Below are 16,134 nucleotides of genomic sequence, written 5' to 3'. Positions count from 1 at the left end.
ACCGCAAAAAAAAAAAAAAGAAAAGAAAAAAGAAACCCAAGCCAGTAGGTGGAAGGCAGACTTTTCATGGAAGTCTCCAAGCCCAAGTCAAGTTCTGGGACCACCGAGTACAAGTCAAAGAGTGCTCATTTAGCCCCTTTGGGCCCCCATGGGAGTGGAGGAAGACTGGAAAGAGAGGGAGAATTGAAGGTACAGTACCTACTATGGGATTTAACTCCTGAAAGGCCTCCCAGTAGCTTCAGATCTGCTCAAGAATCCTTCATGTCCTGCTGGTTTGCAGTGAGTGGCTCACAGCTTCAAGGCCTCCTCTGCCAGATGGAGAACTATTTCAGACATCCTGCCTCTATTTTGTACTGTAGCAATGCAGACAGGAAACCTGACCCCATTTTCAGGTTCTAAAGAGAAATTCTAAGTACCTGAAGGACTGAGGAACATGGTGGCTTTTATTTAAGATGGGGAGCTAGAGAGCACACACCTGGACTTGGGCCTGCAGCAGCACCAAATTGCACCAAGAGTTCCCTTTAGTTTCTCTCGCATCTCTGTTTCTCCTTTTCTCTCTGCTGGATTAGCCACGGGGACTCCAAGTTCTTCATTGTGTGGTCCTGGTACCAAGATGCTCCTGGGAATTATAAAGCTATTTACCTTCTACATCGAGCACTTCTTATTTTTTCCCCAGCAACGTTAAGTCATCCTTAAGAGGAGTCAGGTGCTAGCTCTTAAATATATTTTAGTCATCCCTTTGTACATTAAGTGCCCTTTCTTGGAGACTGCTCCTGACATGGTGTTCACCGTGCTCTCAGCTGGCCTCCTGAAGTTCTGCCCTGCCTTCCCCACCAGGTACAGTCCAGGAGCTGCCTACCTCAGGGTGATAGGTGATCTTCTAGTTGCTTTATTCCTTTCCCTTTTACATTTAGAGAATATAATTTGAATACATAAACTTCTCTGTGACCACAGCTTTATTTGCAACCCACAGGTTTTGTTATGGCATGTTTTCATTATCATTCAATTAATAAAATTCTAATTCCCATTGCGACTTTATCTTTGACCTACATAATAATCAGAAGTATGTTTTTAATATCCAACTATTTGGTAAAATATTGGTTATATATTTTTAAATTTCTTGCTTATTCGGAGTCTTGTTTTATAACCGGAATATAGTCAATTTTATAAATGTGCCATGTGCACCTAAAAATTTCTGCATAATGTATATATTCCATCATTGTTGGTGCCGTGTTTTATGTAAACTTAGGCCAAAGTTATTAATGATGTTATGCAGATCTTCTCTAATCTGCTGATTTGTTGCTGTGGTTCTATGTTACTGATCTAGGTAATTTAGATTTTTCTATTTCTACTTAGTTTTTTGGAATTTCCTTTCATCTATTGCATTGAAGTGTAGATTTATAATATATTGCTTGTAAAGTAACAGTGGGTTTTATTATCCTGCCTTATCACCAGTGATACTTTTTGCTTTCAAATCTATGTTAACATTAAAAAATCTTCTTCAATTTTACTTATTGTTGTTACGACATCATTTTTGAATCCTTTAATTTTCAATCTGACTCTTGTCTCTTGTAGGTGGCATAGAATTAGGTTTTTTGTTTCAATAATCCTTGTCCTTTAATTTGAGTATTTACAGTTAATGTATTTTCTTATAGACCGTTTACTCCTCGTTTACTATTTGTCTCACCTTGTTATGTTCCTTCTGCTCTTCTTTCTTCCTTTTAGATTTCTTCAAATTCCATTTTCCCTTGTATTAGCTTGTTATTTTTACATAAGTAGCAGTTACACATGTACCATGACTTATTAGCTCTTTTACTGCTTCTCAAGCAATGCTGAGATCTTAAATTTCTTTTACTACTTTTTCCTCTTCCATTTGTTTGAATGCATTCTAATTTTTGATATACTTTTATTACTCTTTTGTGCAGTTAGATTTTATTTAGGTTTATCCACTTATTTATCCTTTCTGTTATACATAGTTCTTTATAAAGTCCTTATTTTCGTCTGTGATAATCTTCCTTCAGCCTGCGGGTATCCCTTTATAATTTAATTCAGTCAGTTCTGATGAGAACATATTTTCTAAATTTTGTTTGTCTGCAAATTTCCTTATTTCATCTTTCCTTCCAAACAACATTTTCTCTGCCTCTAGAATTCCCAATGGGCAGTTCTTTTCTTTAGCACTTAAAAATGTTATTCCATTATTTTCTATTATCCAGTCAGTTTCATTGAGAAGAAAGCTGTAATCTTAATCCTATTATTCCTTTGAAAGTAATCTCTCTCTTTTTCCTCAGGCTTCTTTTAAAATGTCATGATTTTCTTTACTATTAATGAATTGTACTGTGGTGATCTTAGGTGTGGTTTTCTTTGTATTTGTTCTTGTTGCATTTTTTAGTGCTTACTGAATTTATGGCTCCATATATTCTTTTTAGTTTTAGAGAACTCTCAGCTGTTAATATTTCTGAAATATTGTTTTCATCCCAATCTCTCTCTCCTTTTTTCTTTGGACTCCAGTTTACACATATGATAAAAATGTTTACTGTGGCCCATATGTCTCAAATGCGCTTTTGTGTACTTTTTATTCTTTTCGTTTCCCATGCTTTAGTCTTAATATTGTTACTATTCTATCTTCAGTTCACTTACCTCTCTTTACCTGTGTCCAATCCACTACCGAGTTTTAAATTTCATATAATTTTTAATTCCATCAGTTCAACTTCAATCAGTTTATAGTTTCTAGTTGTGAAGTTAAGTTCTCCACCTTGTCATCTATTTTCTTGAACTTGATAATATTTACCAAAATATGTATGAACTTTAATGTTTAGGTCATCTATGATTCTGATTCTGTTTTGTTTTTTATTCTAATTCTCCTTTTCTTGGTAGTCTTGGTGGTTCTTCAGTGAATACCAGACTTGGGATATGACAAGTTGTAGAGAATCTGAATGACATTACAGTTGCCCTTTGAACAACCTGGATTTGAACTGCACAGGTCCACTTACACATGGATTTTTTTTCAATAAATAATACAGTACTACATGATCTGTGGTTGGCTGAATCCTCACATTCGGAACCACAGATAAGAAGGGCCGACCATAAAGTTATATGTGGATTTTTGACTGTACAGGGAGTCAGCGTCTCTAACGCCTACCTTGTTCAAGGGTCAACTGTATTTTCTTGAGGAGAGAATTTCCTATTCTTAGGTAGGGAGTAGAGGGGAAGATCACTTCAGTCACTGGACCAAATTCATACTCATATTCCTTCTTTATAAGGTTCAGTGTAGATGTTTCATCAACCTTCCTAACACACAGACACACACACACACACACAAACACAGACACACATACACACACACACATATGTAGAGACTTTCAATGTCCTAATTCATATCATTAGCTTTCCATTGGGCCACAAATCTTTCATAGGTTCTGAACCCCAATTTTGTCTCTTCAGCATTATGAGCCAACTAATTCTTTGCTTTGACTTCAGTTAGCTTTTGTTTGACTTCTTAGCATCTTGCCTTGTCTACCTATTATGCATGGAAAATACTGCAAGGGAACACTGTTGTTGAATCCAGCTCCGTTCTCTGAATCTTTACTCTCTTTGTGATTTTGGTCCTTAAAATTCTAGCTGCCTTTTTATTTCTCAATTCCAACTCTGGTTTCCTTACTCCTATGACATTGTCCTAAGATCTACTGGCTTTTCTATCTCTTAGGAGCCACATTTGGTTTCTCAGACTTTTGCTCTTCATCAGTAGTTTCTAAATGACTGGGCTAGAAAAAGCATGTGCAGAATATTGTTCTCACTTCAGTGAGTTTCTTTCTCTATTTTACTTTTCTAGGTAATGGCTACCTCAGTAGCTCACAGTCCAATGTTGCTTATGATTTATCTGGCCTAAGGTAAACTGATATAGTTGGAAACAGAAGTTCATACCCACTATTTTAAAAATTCTGTTTTATCTTTCTATGAATTCTTTTTGTCCCATCTTCTGTCACTTTTTCCTACCCAAACTTCCCATTCTCACAGATAGATTATTTTAAGATTAAAAATTATTATTAAGCTAATATGTTAATTTTGAAAGGAATTAACTTTGCTTTCAACAAGAACACAGATTGGTGAATGGAATACGGAAGATTCCTTAAGACCTTTTTCATCTCTAAGAGTAGTATCCAACCGTCGGTACCATCATAAGTTTGTCAACTATGGAAGAAAGCAGTCTTTATAAAATCAGCATTATTCAATAATCTCAAAAATTGCTTCACTTTCCTGCTCATGCCACCAATTTCCAAATGTTTGATAGGAGCAGAGAATCATGGGATGGGTCGTGGAGAAATGGTCTGTCATAGTAACTATAAATATTGGAAGAATGGAATTATAAATAAAGAGGGTTTTCTATGAATATATTTGAAGTGTTTGTTCCTAAAGAACTTATTTTTGTTTGTTTTGTTTTGTTTTGTTTTTTGCGGTACGCGGGCCTCTCACTGTTGTGGCCTCTCCCGTTGCGGAGCACAGGGTCCGGACGCGCAGGCTCAGCGGCCATGGCTCACGGGCCCAGCCGCTCCGTGGCATGTGGGATCTTCCCGGACCGGGGCACGAACCCGTGTCCCCTGTATCGGCAGGCGGATTCTCAACCACTGCGCCACCAGGGAAGCCCCCTAAAGAACTTTTAGAATAAGACTCAAAAGTTTAACCTAGAAACACCTCTTGATAAGTATGAAACTCAGTAAAATTTATCATAATAGTTATTTCTCTTGTGTTATGTGATTGTCAGAGTCACACAAAACTATGTTTTTCTGGACTTCACAGATCTTCTTATTTTTACTATGAGATCAGTGGCCCTACATTTTTGAAACGTGGCAAAATAGTTAAAATTGGAACATTTCCCCAAAATCCAGGGCATATGACTTAATTTCTGTAGAAGGCAATATTATATTTCTGTCTAGTTCTGGGGTAAACATTTTCATACCTGCCAATCCAATTTGACTAATGTATCATTTTTACAGTGCATGAGTGTAAATCAAATGGTAAATTCAGTCAAACAGGTATTTCATACATCAAAAAGGAAAATCAGTCAACACAACTCTCTGACTGAAATGAATGAAGAAAACAATTCAAGGCAAACAACTGTCCCAGTAGACTTGTATAAACACAGTAGTGGTGTCATGTGCAGAATTAATCTTCCCTCACCCTTAACTGGAGAACACTCTGCCAGCCAATTCCGTCACTCAAATGATACTGAATTATAATATTCCAGTTTCATTTACTCTCACTTACTGGTGACTGCCCTTCCTTCTCCTTCATCTGTCCATCAGTGGAGAATGTCAGAGCAGGAGAATAGTAATATTGGCCTATTGTAATGTACTGTCTTGAATTCTACAGCTTCAAAATTCTTAGGCTAACTCAATGATCTTAAAGAGTCTGGTGCAGAAAGGATATGTGAATTAAATCGCAGACCACTGGCTGACCCTTCCAGCACTAACACCCCTTATTCCTGGTTCTAATATATCACAGAATACTCAAGAGGAAGGTTTTGAGTGGTCAGCATAAATATGGCTCCAAAGCAGGCACATGGAAAAGAAATGTTGTCATCTCTGATCCACTTTCAAGTTGACTTGTCTTCTCCTCATAAACCAGATTCAGTGTTGAATCTGTGAACATCTGTTCGCAGAATTCTGTTCTGCTAAATGTTAGAGAATCTGTTGGAGGAGTGTGGCTAATTCTTTTGAATTTTTTTACTCTCTAACTTTTCGTTTTTTTAACATCTTTATTGGAGTATAATTGCTTTACAATGCTGTGTTAGTTTCTGCTTTATAACAAAGTGAATCAGCTATACATATACATATATCCCCATATCTCCTCCCTCTTGTGTCTCCCTCCCACCCTCCCTACCCCACACCTCTAGGTGGTCACAAAGCACCGAGCTGATCTCCCTGTGCTATGTGGCTGCTTCCCACTAGTTTGTATTTTACATTTGGGAGTGTATATATGTCCAAGCCACTCTGTCACTTCATCCCAGCTTACCCTTCCCCCTCCCCGTGTCCTCAAGTCCATTCTCTACGTCTGCATCTTTATTCCTGTCCTGCCCCTAGGTTCTTCAGAAGAATTTTTTTTTTCAGATTCCATATATCTGTGTTAGCATACGGTATTTGGTTTTCTCTTTCTGACTTACTTCATTCTGTATGACAGTCTCTAGGTCCATCCATCTCACTACAAATAACTCAATTGCATTTCGTTTTATGGCTGAGTAATATTCTACTGTATATATGTGCCACATCTTGTTTATCATTCATCTGTCGATGGACACTTAGGTTGTTTCCATGTCCTGGCGATTGTAAATACTGCCACAATGAACATGGTGGTACATGTCTCGTTTTGAATTATGGTTTTATTAGGGTATATGCCCAGTAGTGGGATTGCTGGGTCATACGGTAGTTCTATTTTTAGTTTTTTAGGGAACCTCCATACTGTACTCAATAGTGGCTGTATCAATGTACATTCCCACCAACAGTGCAAGAGGGTTCCCTTTTCTCCACACCCTCTCCAGCATTTATTGTTTGTAGGTTTTTTGATGATGGCCATTCTGACTGGTCACAGAAAGAACTTTGGCATGGTGTCCATCATCTAACTTATCCTATCATGCAGACATTTATGAGAGTAAAGTCAGGTCTTTGCCAGAGTGGGTTGCTTATTTGGGCAACTGGGTCAAATCAAGAAGGGCAAATGTAGGCTGCCAGGGTAAATAAGGAGAGGATAAACAAAAAGAACGAGCCATATCATTCATCAGTGATTTTCCCCCCAATATTCTTAGACTCCACCTATCTCCATCTCACTGGTAACACAGGAACTAGACTGAACAATCAGGTAAAAGGTCTCTACAGAAACTGAGGTAATATAGAAAATTTGAAAAACATAAAATTGTACATTTTCTTCCTAGGGATAATTGAGATGATACTTCAATAATAACATAAGATCAGGTGAGGTCTAAAGAAATTTTAGAAAACCTGGATACAGTAAGAAAACATCTGTTCGCCAGCATCTGAATGTTAGAGAGACACCAAGACATGTGGGCCAAGTTCTGGAGAGAAGGGAAACACAGATGCAAGCTTGACATTTGGTGCAGCTTTTCTCCTTGGGGCATTTGCTGATTCAACTCATACAGCCTAGGAGCTGAAAAGCCAAGGAGTTCAAAAGACTGTAACCACAGAAGCCAAACGGCAAGAGCTCAAGCTAAAAGCAACAACTAATGGAATGACAAGCTACACATATCCTTAGTCTCAGAGGGCTGGGGGAACCATTACATGTAAAGCCTAACAAATACAAGGGTAGTTGGGAATAGGGAGAATCCAGGCTTTCACATGGTAATCCCAAAGGGCAACACCCGTAGAGGAAGGACAAGACAGAAATAGAACACCCTTCACACAGACTGAAAAACAGCTTTGAATGAGCTCAAACTGAGAATGGACTAAGGTTTCCAGTCCCTATAGTGACTGTCTGCCATGGGCAAAAGGAAATCTTTTCAAGAGAACGATAACAACATCCAGAATATGGAGGTATCTTTACAGTTTCCTAAAATAAGTTAAGCCCAATTTTAATATAAAAATAATTGGACATACCAGGAAAAAGACTAAATGCTCAAAAGCTCAAAAAAAAAGAAAGAAAGAAAGAAAAAAGGCAATATAAATAGACACAGGAGGACAAGGGTTAGTAGGCGTTGGTTAAAAAACAAAACAAAACAGACACATGGCAAATAAGCATATGAAAAGATGCTACACATTCCATGTCATCAGGGAATTTTAATTTAGAACAATAACGAGATACCACTACACACCTATTCAAATGGCTAAAATTCAAATAATGAAATACCAAAGTTGTTGACGATGCAGAACAACTGAAATTCTCATTTGTTGCTAGCAGGATACTTGGCAGTTTCTTACAAAACGAAACATACTTTTACCATACAGTGATCTAGTAATCATGCTCTTTGGTATTTACCCATAGGAACTGAAAAGTTATGTCTGCATAAAAACCTGCACATGGATGTTTATAACAGTTTCTTTCATAATTGCCAAAACTTGAAATCAACCAAGATGTTTTTCAATAGGTGAATGGATAAACAAACTATGGTATATCGGTACAAAGGAATAGCATTGGGCAATAAAGAGAAAAGGCTATGAAGCCATGAAAAGACATGGAAGAAGCTTGAATGCATATTGCTAAGTGAAAAAAAGCCAATCTGCAAAGGCTATATGCATATTATATGATTGCAACTATATGAAATTTAGGAAAAGGCAAAAGTGTGGAGACAGTCAAAAGATCAGTGGTTGCCAGAGGTTGTGGGGAGGGAGAAAAGGATGGGTGAAGCGTGGAATTTTAAAGGCAAAGAAATTCCTGTGTATGGTTTTGTAATGGTGGATACAGGTTATTGCACATTTGTCAAAAATCATATAATGTACAAAACAAAGAGTGAAGTCTAAAGTAAACCATGGACATTAGTTAGTAATAATGTATCAATATTGGTTCATTAACTATAACAAATGTCTTATGCTAATGTAAGATGTTAATAATAGGGGAAACTGGCTAGAGAGGTAAGGAGGTATGAGAACTCTGTCCTTTCTGCTTAATTTTTCTGTAAACCAGAAACTTCTCCTAAATAGTGTGTTAATTTAAAAAACAAATCTAGACCTGCATACAAAACTTGCACATAAATCCAACCAGAGCAGCATTATTATTCATAAGAGCCCCAAAGTGGAAATAACCAAATGGCCATTTACTATGAATGGATAAATGAAACATAGTAATATCCACACCATGGAATATTATTCAGCCATAAAAAGAAATCAAGTACTGATGCATGCTACAACATGGATGGACCTTAAAAAAACATGCTAAGTAATTGTATGATTCCATTTGTATGCAATGTCCAGTCTAGACAAATCTGTAGAAACAAAGTATATTAGTGGCTGCCTAGGGTTTGGAGAAATGAGAGAGTGAGTGACCTATAATAGATTCTTTTTCTTTTGGGGGGTGGATGAAAGTTCTAAAATGGATTGTGGTGGTAGATGCATAACACATTAAATTGTACACTTTAAATAATATGGAAAGTAAATTATATCTAAATGAAACTATTATTTAAAATTATGATTAATGTATTAAAAAAAGGACAACATGTACAATTTAAGCAAAAATTATCTGAAATGCAACCAAAAGAAACTTCTAGAATTAAAAAAGTTGAAATTAAGCACTCAGAAGATTGGTTGAACAGTACCTTAGTCAAACAAAAGAAAGGAATACAAATGTCAATTAAAAATAAATACACAAAAATTTGGAGGGAAAATGATGGAAAACAGAGAAGTAAGTACTTAAGACATATAGAGTATATGTGAAACACTGTGTCTAGCCAGCCGCAAGTCACACAGCCTAGGGAGGAGACACACAGCCTACCTGAATCACGAGGACTTCTCCAAAGTAAAAATGAGGTTCTGATGCCAGAAGTGGAAGGAATGAATTACAAAGAAAAAGAACAATGGTAAACTATAATGTAGATACACATCGGTAAATACATAGGTTCCCTGGGGTTGTGATCTGGTACAAACAATAAAAAAAAAAAAAGATAAGACTCATAGTAGAGGCTGCTAGATTCTGCTGAGGAAAATGTCCAGGGAGGGAAGAGTTGATATATTTCACTATTTTTTTAGAGTCCACATATAAGTGACATCCTGCACTATTTGTCTTTGTCTTATTTCACTTAGCATAGTGTCCTCCAGTTTTATCCATTTTGACTTAAATGATAGGATTTTCTTCTTTTTTAAGGTTGAATAATATTCAATTGTATATATATATCATATTTCCTTTATCCATTAATCTACTATGGACACTTAGGTTTTTTCCATACCTTGGCTCTTGTGCATAATGCTACAATGAACAAGGGAGTACAGATATCTCTTCAAATCATGATGATGTTTCCTTTGGATATATACTCAGAAGTGGGAGTGAGGAGGAACTTATGACACAAATCGACCATGTGTAAAAGATGTTGTAGGAATGAAAAAGACTGAACACCTAGTAAGAGAGTGGAGTATCTGGAAAGGTCATTGTTCAAGGTCATACATAGTTTAAAATTATGACATTTCAGTGAACCTGTGTGTATGAAGGCTTGCTTATATTTTGGGATTTGAATACAGTGCAAAGAAGTGTTGCGAAATTTTCGATCAACATCAAAAAAAGGGTGGAAAAGTTTTTTCTTTGATTATGAAACTGCAGGAAAGGCAAGCCTAGAATTCTAGGCCCACTAGAATTTTCCCTGATGATAGTGCTAATTTAGGAGAAGAAGAAGGATCCAAAGACATAGAACAATTTTGAAAGCAAAATAAGACTGCTGAGACTTCAACCAGTGTATGAGATTAAGTTTTAATAGCGTATGATGAAGTGGCCATGACATAGCCGGCAGAGTTCATTGAGTTGTTGAAAATGGCTCTTGAAGCTACAGGAAATGGACAGTAGACATAGAAAAAGAACAAGGTAAATCCCAAAGAGTGGAAGGACAAAATTAATCAAGAGGAAAGTCAAAAATAGAGAAGAAAAGCAGTAAACTTGACAAATAAAACCAAAAGCTTGTTCTTTACAAAGATCAAAAAAATAAGCAATATTTGGCAAATATGATAGAGATGAGACTAGCTATAAAACAGAGAATTTTTTTTAATTCAACTCCCTCATCCAAGGAACCCTCTAGGTAGGCTCTATGGGGCCTTAGCCTCTACTTGAAGGCCTGCAGTGTAAGAGGAAGCACTGTACTTTAGGGGCAGCGGGAACGCAAGCTGACTTTCTCCCACAGGTATGGTGCCCTCGGCGAAGGGTTCCTAGGAGGCCTGCGAAGCAGACTGTTTTCCTAAGGGCAGCTCAGACAGGGGCAAGGAGGCCGAGTTCCTTGACAAGTAGGCCGCGAGAGAACAGTTTCCCTGTAGCCGTTGCAGTGCTGAGGAAGTCTAGCTCTCCCCAAGGAGGTGTGCTGGGAGGCCTGGCTGGGAGCTCACGCTGCTATGCTCTAGACGTAGCTGGAGACCGAACGTCGGCCCTTGCCTCGAGGAGAGTCGCTTTATTGCCCTGCTGAAGCGGAGGCAGGCGGCACCTTCCAAGAGGCCTCCGTCGCAGCTGTGCTTTCTTTTCTAGGTCGTGCACCGTTCAGGACACCCAGGACCCTCGCGTTTGCACCCTGTTCCCTGCAAGACCCCTGAATACCGGCAGGCTCCACTGGCCTGCTCAGCGGCATCCGGGCCCGGAAGCCCTTCCCAGTCACTCACGCTGTGTATGCCGAGCGCGGGGCAACGCACAGCACACCTCCTTGGGGGAGAGCTAGACTTCCTCAGCACTGCAACGGCTCCAGGGAAACTGTTCTCTCGCGGCCTACTTGTCAAGGAACTCGGCCTCCTTGCCCCTGTCTGAGCTGCCCTTAGGAAAACAGTCTGCTTCGCAGGCCTCCTAGGAACCCTTCGCCGAGGGCACCATACCTGTGGGAGAAAGTCAGCTTGCGTTCCCGCTGCCCCTAAAGTACAGTGCTTCCTCTTACACTGCAGGCCTTCAGGTAGAGGCTAAGGCCCCGTAGAGCCTACCTAGAGGGTTCCTTGCATGAGGGAGTTGGCTCCATGCAGAACACCCGGTGAAGAAAAGCGGATTCAGGGAAGGAGCGAGTGTGTAGCTAGTGTCCCTGTGCACTTACCAGAAATCGCAAGGAGCTGAAACGCGGGTTCACTGAAAGCGGGGCTCTGAGGGCAGAAGCCTCGTCTTCCCATCGTGAAAGCTCCCCTCATGCTGCCTTGAAACCACCTGCATAACACCGTTTCTGAGGGGCCTCTAGGTCCTGGACGCAGGGCTCGGGGAAGAGAAGGAATTTTCTCTAAATAATCAGGGTGCTTCCAGAGCCGTGATGGGAGCTCATCCTGTCAGGCCGTAGGACTACAGGGAACGGCCACTTGAGGGCCTGCCTCGAGAAAGGCTTTGAGTCTCCCTGCAGGAACGGAGCATACAGCAAGCTCTCTGAGGTCTTAGTCCCTGCCGTGCTTTATTTGAACGGTGCTGCCCTTTTCGGGAGTCCTAGACGCTTCAGGTGCGCAGCCTTTGCCCTGCGGAAACCCCCGGCCCCCGTGGGCATGCTGTGCCACACCCAGGCCCCTAGGTCCTTGAGAGAGGGGCTACTGTGTACGCCGAGGGAAGGACCACACCCAGCGCTTTGAAAGGGGACGGCTCCGATTCCTCGGCACGCCAACAGCATCCGGAACGCATTTCTAGCCAGTCCACCGTGCCCTGGAAGGTTTCCACATTGACCGTCTCTCGGCTGCCCTGAGGAAAGAGTCTGCTTGGAACGCCCTCTGGCACCTCGGTTGGAAAGTCACTCTCCTCACGGAGAAAGTCAGCTTGCACTGCAGCGGCGACTAAAGCAGGGCTCTTCAGGCAACGCTTCGGTCTTTCGGAAGAGGCAGACGCTTAGAGGCCGAACGAGAGCCTGCCTTGGTTGAGGCCGTTCGCTCCACGCAGAACACCCTGCGTAAACAAGTGGATTCAGGGAAGGGCCCACTGTGTACCTTGCGTGGTTTGTGGCTTGTGGAATCCCCAGCTTACGTTTCCTGCCTGTCTGGCTTGAAATGCGGGCCTGAAGGCACAGGCCGTCTTTCCCAGTTTGAAAGCTCCCTCGGTCGGGCCTTGAATTACACGGAGAGACGCCCTTTCTGACGGGCCTCTCGTCACGGTAAGCATGGCTCTGGGAAGGAAGTGAGCTCTCCCTGGTGAAACCGGGTGCGCCCAGGGCCTGGCTGGGAGCTCACGCTGCTCTGCTCTAGACCTAGCTGGAGACCGAACGTCAGCCCTTGCCTCGAGGAGAGTCGCTTTATTGCCCTGCTGAAGCGGAGGCATGCAGCACCTTCCAAGAGGCCTCCGTCGCAGTTGTGCTTTCTTTTCTAGGTCGTGCACCGTTCAGGACACCCAGGACCCTCGCGTTTGCACCCTGTTCCCTGCAAGACCACTGAATACCGGCAGGCTCCACTGGCCTGCTCAGCGGCATCCGGGCCCGGAAGCCCTTCCCAGTCAGTCACCCTGTGTATGCCGAGCGCGGGGCAACGCACAGCACACCTCCTTGGGGGAGAGCTAGACTTCCTCAGCACTGCAACGGCTCCAGGGAAACTGTTCTCTCGCGGCCTACTTGTCAAGGAACTCGGCCTCCTTGACCACTGATTCAAATGGGTGTAGATCCGAAGATGGCAAGAACTGCCAGCAATTCTGAGATAATAATACGGATGGATCAGGAAAACTTGAAAACCTTTATCCCGCCACATTAAAAAAAAATTGCACTTCCAGTGTATTCAGAGTCTCAGTGTAGAAACACAAATGATAGAGAAATTGAATGACACTCAAGTTTTTCTTTCCTCCTTTCCTGATTTATTCTAATCCTCCATGCTAACATGATGAACTATTTGTTAGGTAAAGTTTCAGACATTTTCTACCCATGCACACTTTTCTTCTTTTCACATAAGAGTGTGAACTAGGTCACTTTCAACATGCTGTGATTCTGTGATTCACTGTCTCCCACCGAGTCATCCACTGATAAAGTCATCTGTTTCACGGAGAACTATTTCCAATAGCTAATAGCCAATGTCTGTGGAGTGCTTACTCTGTGTCGGTTTCTTGTAACTACTTTACAGATCATTTGTACAACGTACCCATGGACCAGGTACAATTATGACCCCCAAGTGACAGATAAGTGCAGATAAGTACAAATAAATACAGAGGCCAAGTGACTTGCCCAAGACACTGGAGCAAATCAAAATCCATGCCTCTGTAATCATTTTGCTCTATTGCCACTGTCTGGGAGGCTTGATGATTTGGCAACTAAAACCTTAAATATCATGTTCCATTTTTATATCTGTGACACAAGCGTGGGGCTGTGATATGGGGTAACTAACCTGACTACTTTTGAAAACCCTTATGCACCTGGATGAAAGTAAGCCAGGGACTGCAAGCTATAGATTTAAGGTTTCCTACCAACTTTTAAAAATAGCTTCTTGAATGCAATTTAGGTAGTGTCAAGTCTAGGATATAGTCCAAAGAGTAACAGAAAAATGGAGATATGTAGAAAAATACTTAAAGTTGACAAGTATTGGGAGAGTAGTATTTTGGGGGCCAGTGTGTAGACCACAGGAAAACTTGCTGTTTCCATCCCAAAGGGAAGAGCCCTACGTTGCAACTGCCAAGGTCCCTGGGGCAGCAAGTGTGCTCACTGCTTAGTAAAGAAGCATCCGCAGTTTGATAGAATCATATGGGAGCCTTACATTTGGTTAGCAGTTCTACATTCTTCATGTAATAATATTTTCAGGGTGTGGGAGGGTATCAAGCTCTGAAAATACCCTTGGAGAGATCTGCTTATTAAGTTTGGCTTTTTCAATCTCCCTACTACTTCTTGACTAAACACCAGGCGGTTTCCTTCACTTTTCAGAACCATGTTGTTTTTCCCTTGTCTAATGAACTTTGAAATACTTTTGGATGAGCTATTAAGTTTGGGGAAAAATAAACATCTCTTTAAACTAAGGAAGATTATAACAATGACAAGTAGAAAAAGCTCTAAAACAGAGAATATCCTCCATTCTAGCCAATGACTGGGAGTGGAAGGTGCGTGCTCGCTGTCCAGGACGTAGAAATAAAAGCTGAGGAGGCGCTGAGGCGTCTCCTGGATCTCTATGAGCCTCCATCATTTCTGCTGAGTATGGTTGACAGATAAAATGTAGGCTGTTTAGTTAAATATGAATGTTTGAAAAACAACGAGTACATTTTGAAGATAAGTATGCCCCAAATAGTTCATAGGATCTACTTATACTAAAAATAATGACTTATTATTCATGTGAAGTTCAAGTTTAACAGGGTATCCTGTACTTTTATTTACTAAATCTGACAGCCCTACTGATGATCCACAATGGAGGCAGTTGAGGAGCGGTACATGCTGGCTCTCGGACAGTCAGAAATGGCTTCAGCAGATCCAGGTACAGTATGAAATTCTTTTTGGATGTAGCTCAGAAGCCATGGCCAGCCCTTGACTGCAAGTACTGCCTCGGGTTTCCCTGAGGTGGGGTAAACCTTCCTCTTAATGGCCTTTTGGTAAGTCTGGAAGACCATATCCAAGGGGAGCCCCCAAGTCAGTTTCATCCTCACAACCATGTTTCCAATTCCTGGAATTGGCTGCATGTGACTCACAAGAGCTGAGGAGGTTTGTGGAAATTGGGAGTGTCATAGCTTGAACCCTTTGTAGGTAAAGTTTTGCTGTTGTGAGAGTTTTAACAGGAGCAATGTGAAAGACTCCAGGTCCCCAGGTAGATAGAAATAATCCTGTTCTACCTGTGTGTATGTGACAAGTCTCTAATAGTTCAGAGAGCAAGTATCTGGTCTTAGAAAGACTGATCCAAGCTTGGATGTTTCTGGTGACAAGGCAAGGTCCTGAGTTTCAAGTTCACCTTTTATGGTTGAGGAGACAATAAGGTGGTCAGAAGGGAAATCATGGAGGAGACCTTGGCTTCATCCATCGTGCAGGCTTGTATATGTGGTTCTATGTAGATTGTGTTTCAAAGGTGGAGCTTGTTTACAACTATGAACATTCTCCGATGTGCTTTTTGGACCTTCATTCCCAGAGCGTGAGCAGTGCCGAGGCTCTAGAAATGCCATGGATATTCTGAGCTGTCAGTGGCATTTCCCAGGAACTGTTCCCCTGGTGCCGCTCCTTGAAATGTCCAAAGGGATTATCATCTGTCTTGTGGCGGGTCCTAGCATTGTGAAAGGAAGCTGCTGCACCTGGCTCAGAGGATTTCGGATGTGGTGGGAGGAGTAGTAGTACTACGACTATAAATTGTATCACAGCATATCTATTCCATCTTGAGAGTGGGGTTGGGGGATTATGAAGGGGGGCTTTTATTGTACTTTTATACATTGTACCCTTGAAACTAATTCAATTTTTTTAAATTAATTAATTTTTTTGGGCTGCATTGGGTCTTTGTTGCTGCTAGCGGGCGTTCTGTAGTTGCAGTGAGCCGGGGCTCCTCTTGGCTGTGGTGCACGGGCTTCTCATTGCAGTGGCTTCTCTTGTTGTGGAGCATGGGCTCTAGGCACGCAGGCTTC

General features: G+C 41.2%; 1 protein-coding gene across 1 annotated transcript in view; it reads right to left on the bottom strand.

Annotated features, from left to right (window-relative positions):
- Nucleotides 1-248: 248 nt before the first annotated feature.
- Nucleotides 249-16,134, bottom strand: part of LOC309811212 (protein FAM170A-like) — a gene marked incomplete at both ends in the record, with an annotated part of 78,545 nt that continues 62,659 nt past the window's right edge. Inside the window, one exon of the mRNA XM_082633800.1 lies at nucleotides 249-266. Coding sequence (XP_082489926.1) covers nucleotides 249-266 — 18 coding nt within the window. The remainder of the gene's footprint in view (nucleotides 267-16,134) is intronic.

Source organism: Mesoplodon mirus (assembly GCF_964341445.2).
Source record: "Mesoplodon mirus genome assembly, chromosome: 10".
NCBI lineage: Eukaryota > Metazoa > Chordata > Mammalia > Artiodactyla > Ziphiidae > Mesoplodon > Mesoplodon mirus.
The sequence above is the reverse complement of the archived record's forward strand: the minus strand, read 5'-3'. Positions and strand labels throughout refer to the sequence as shown.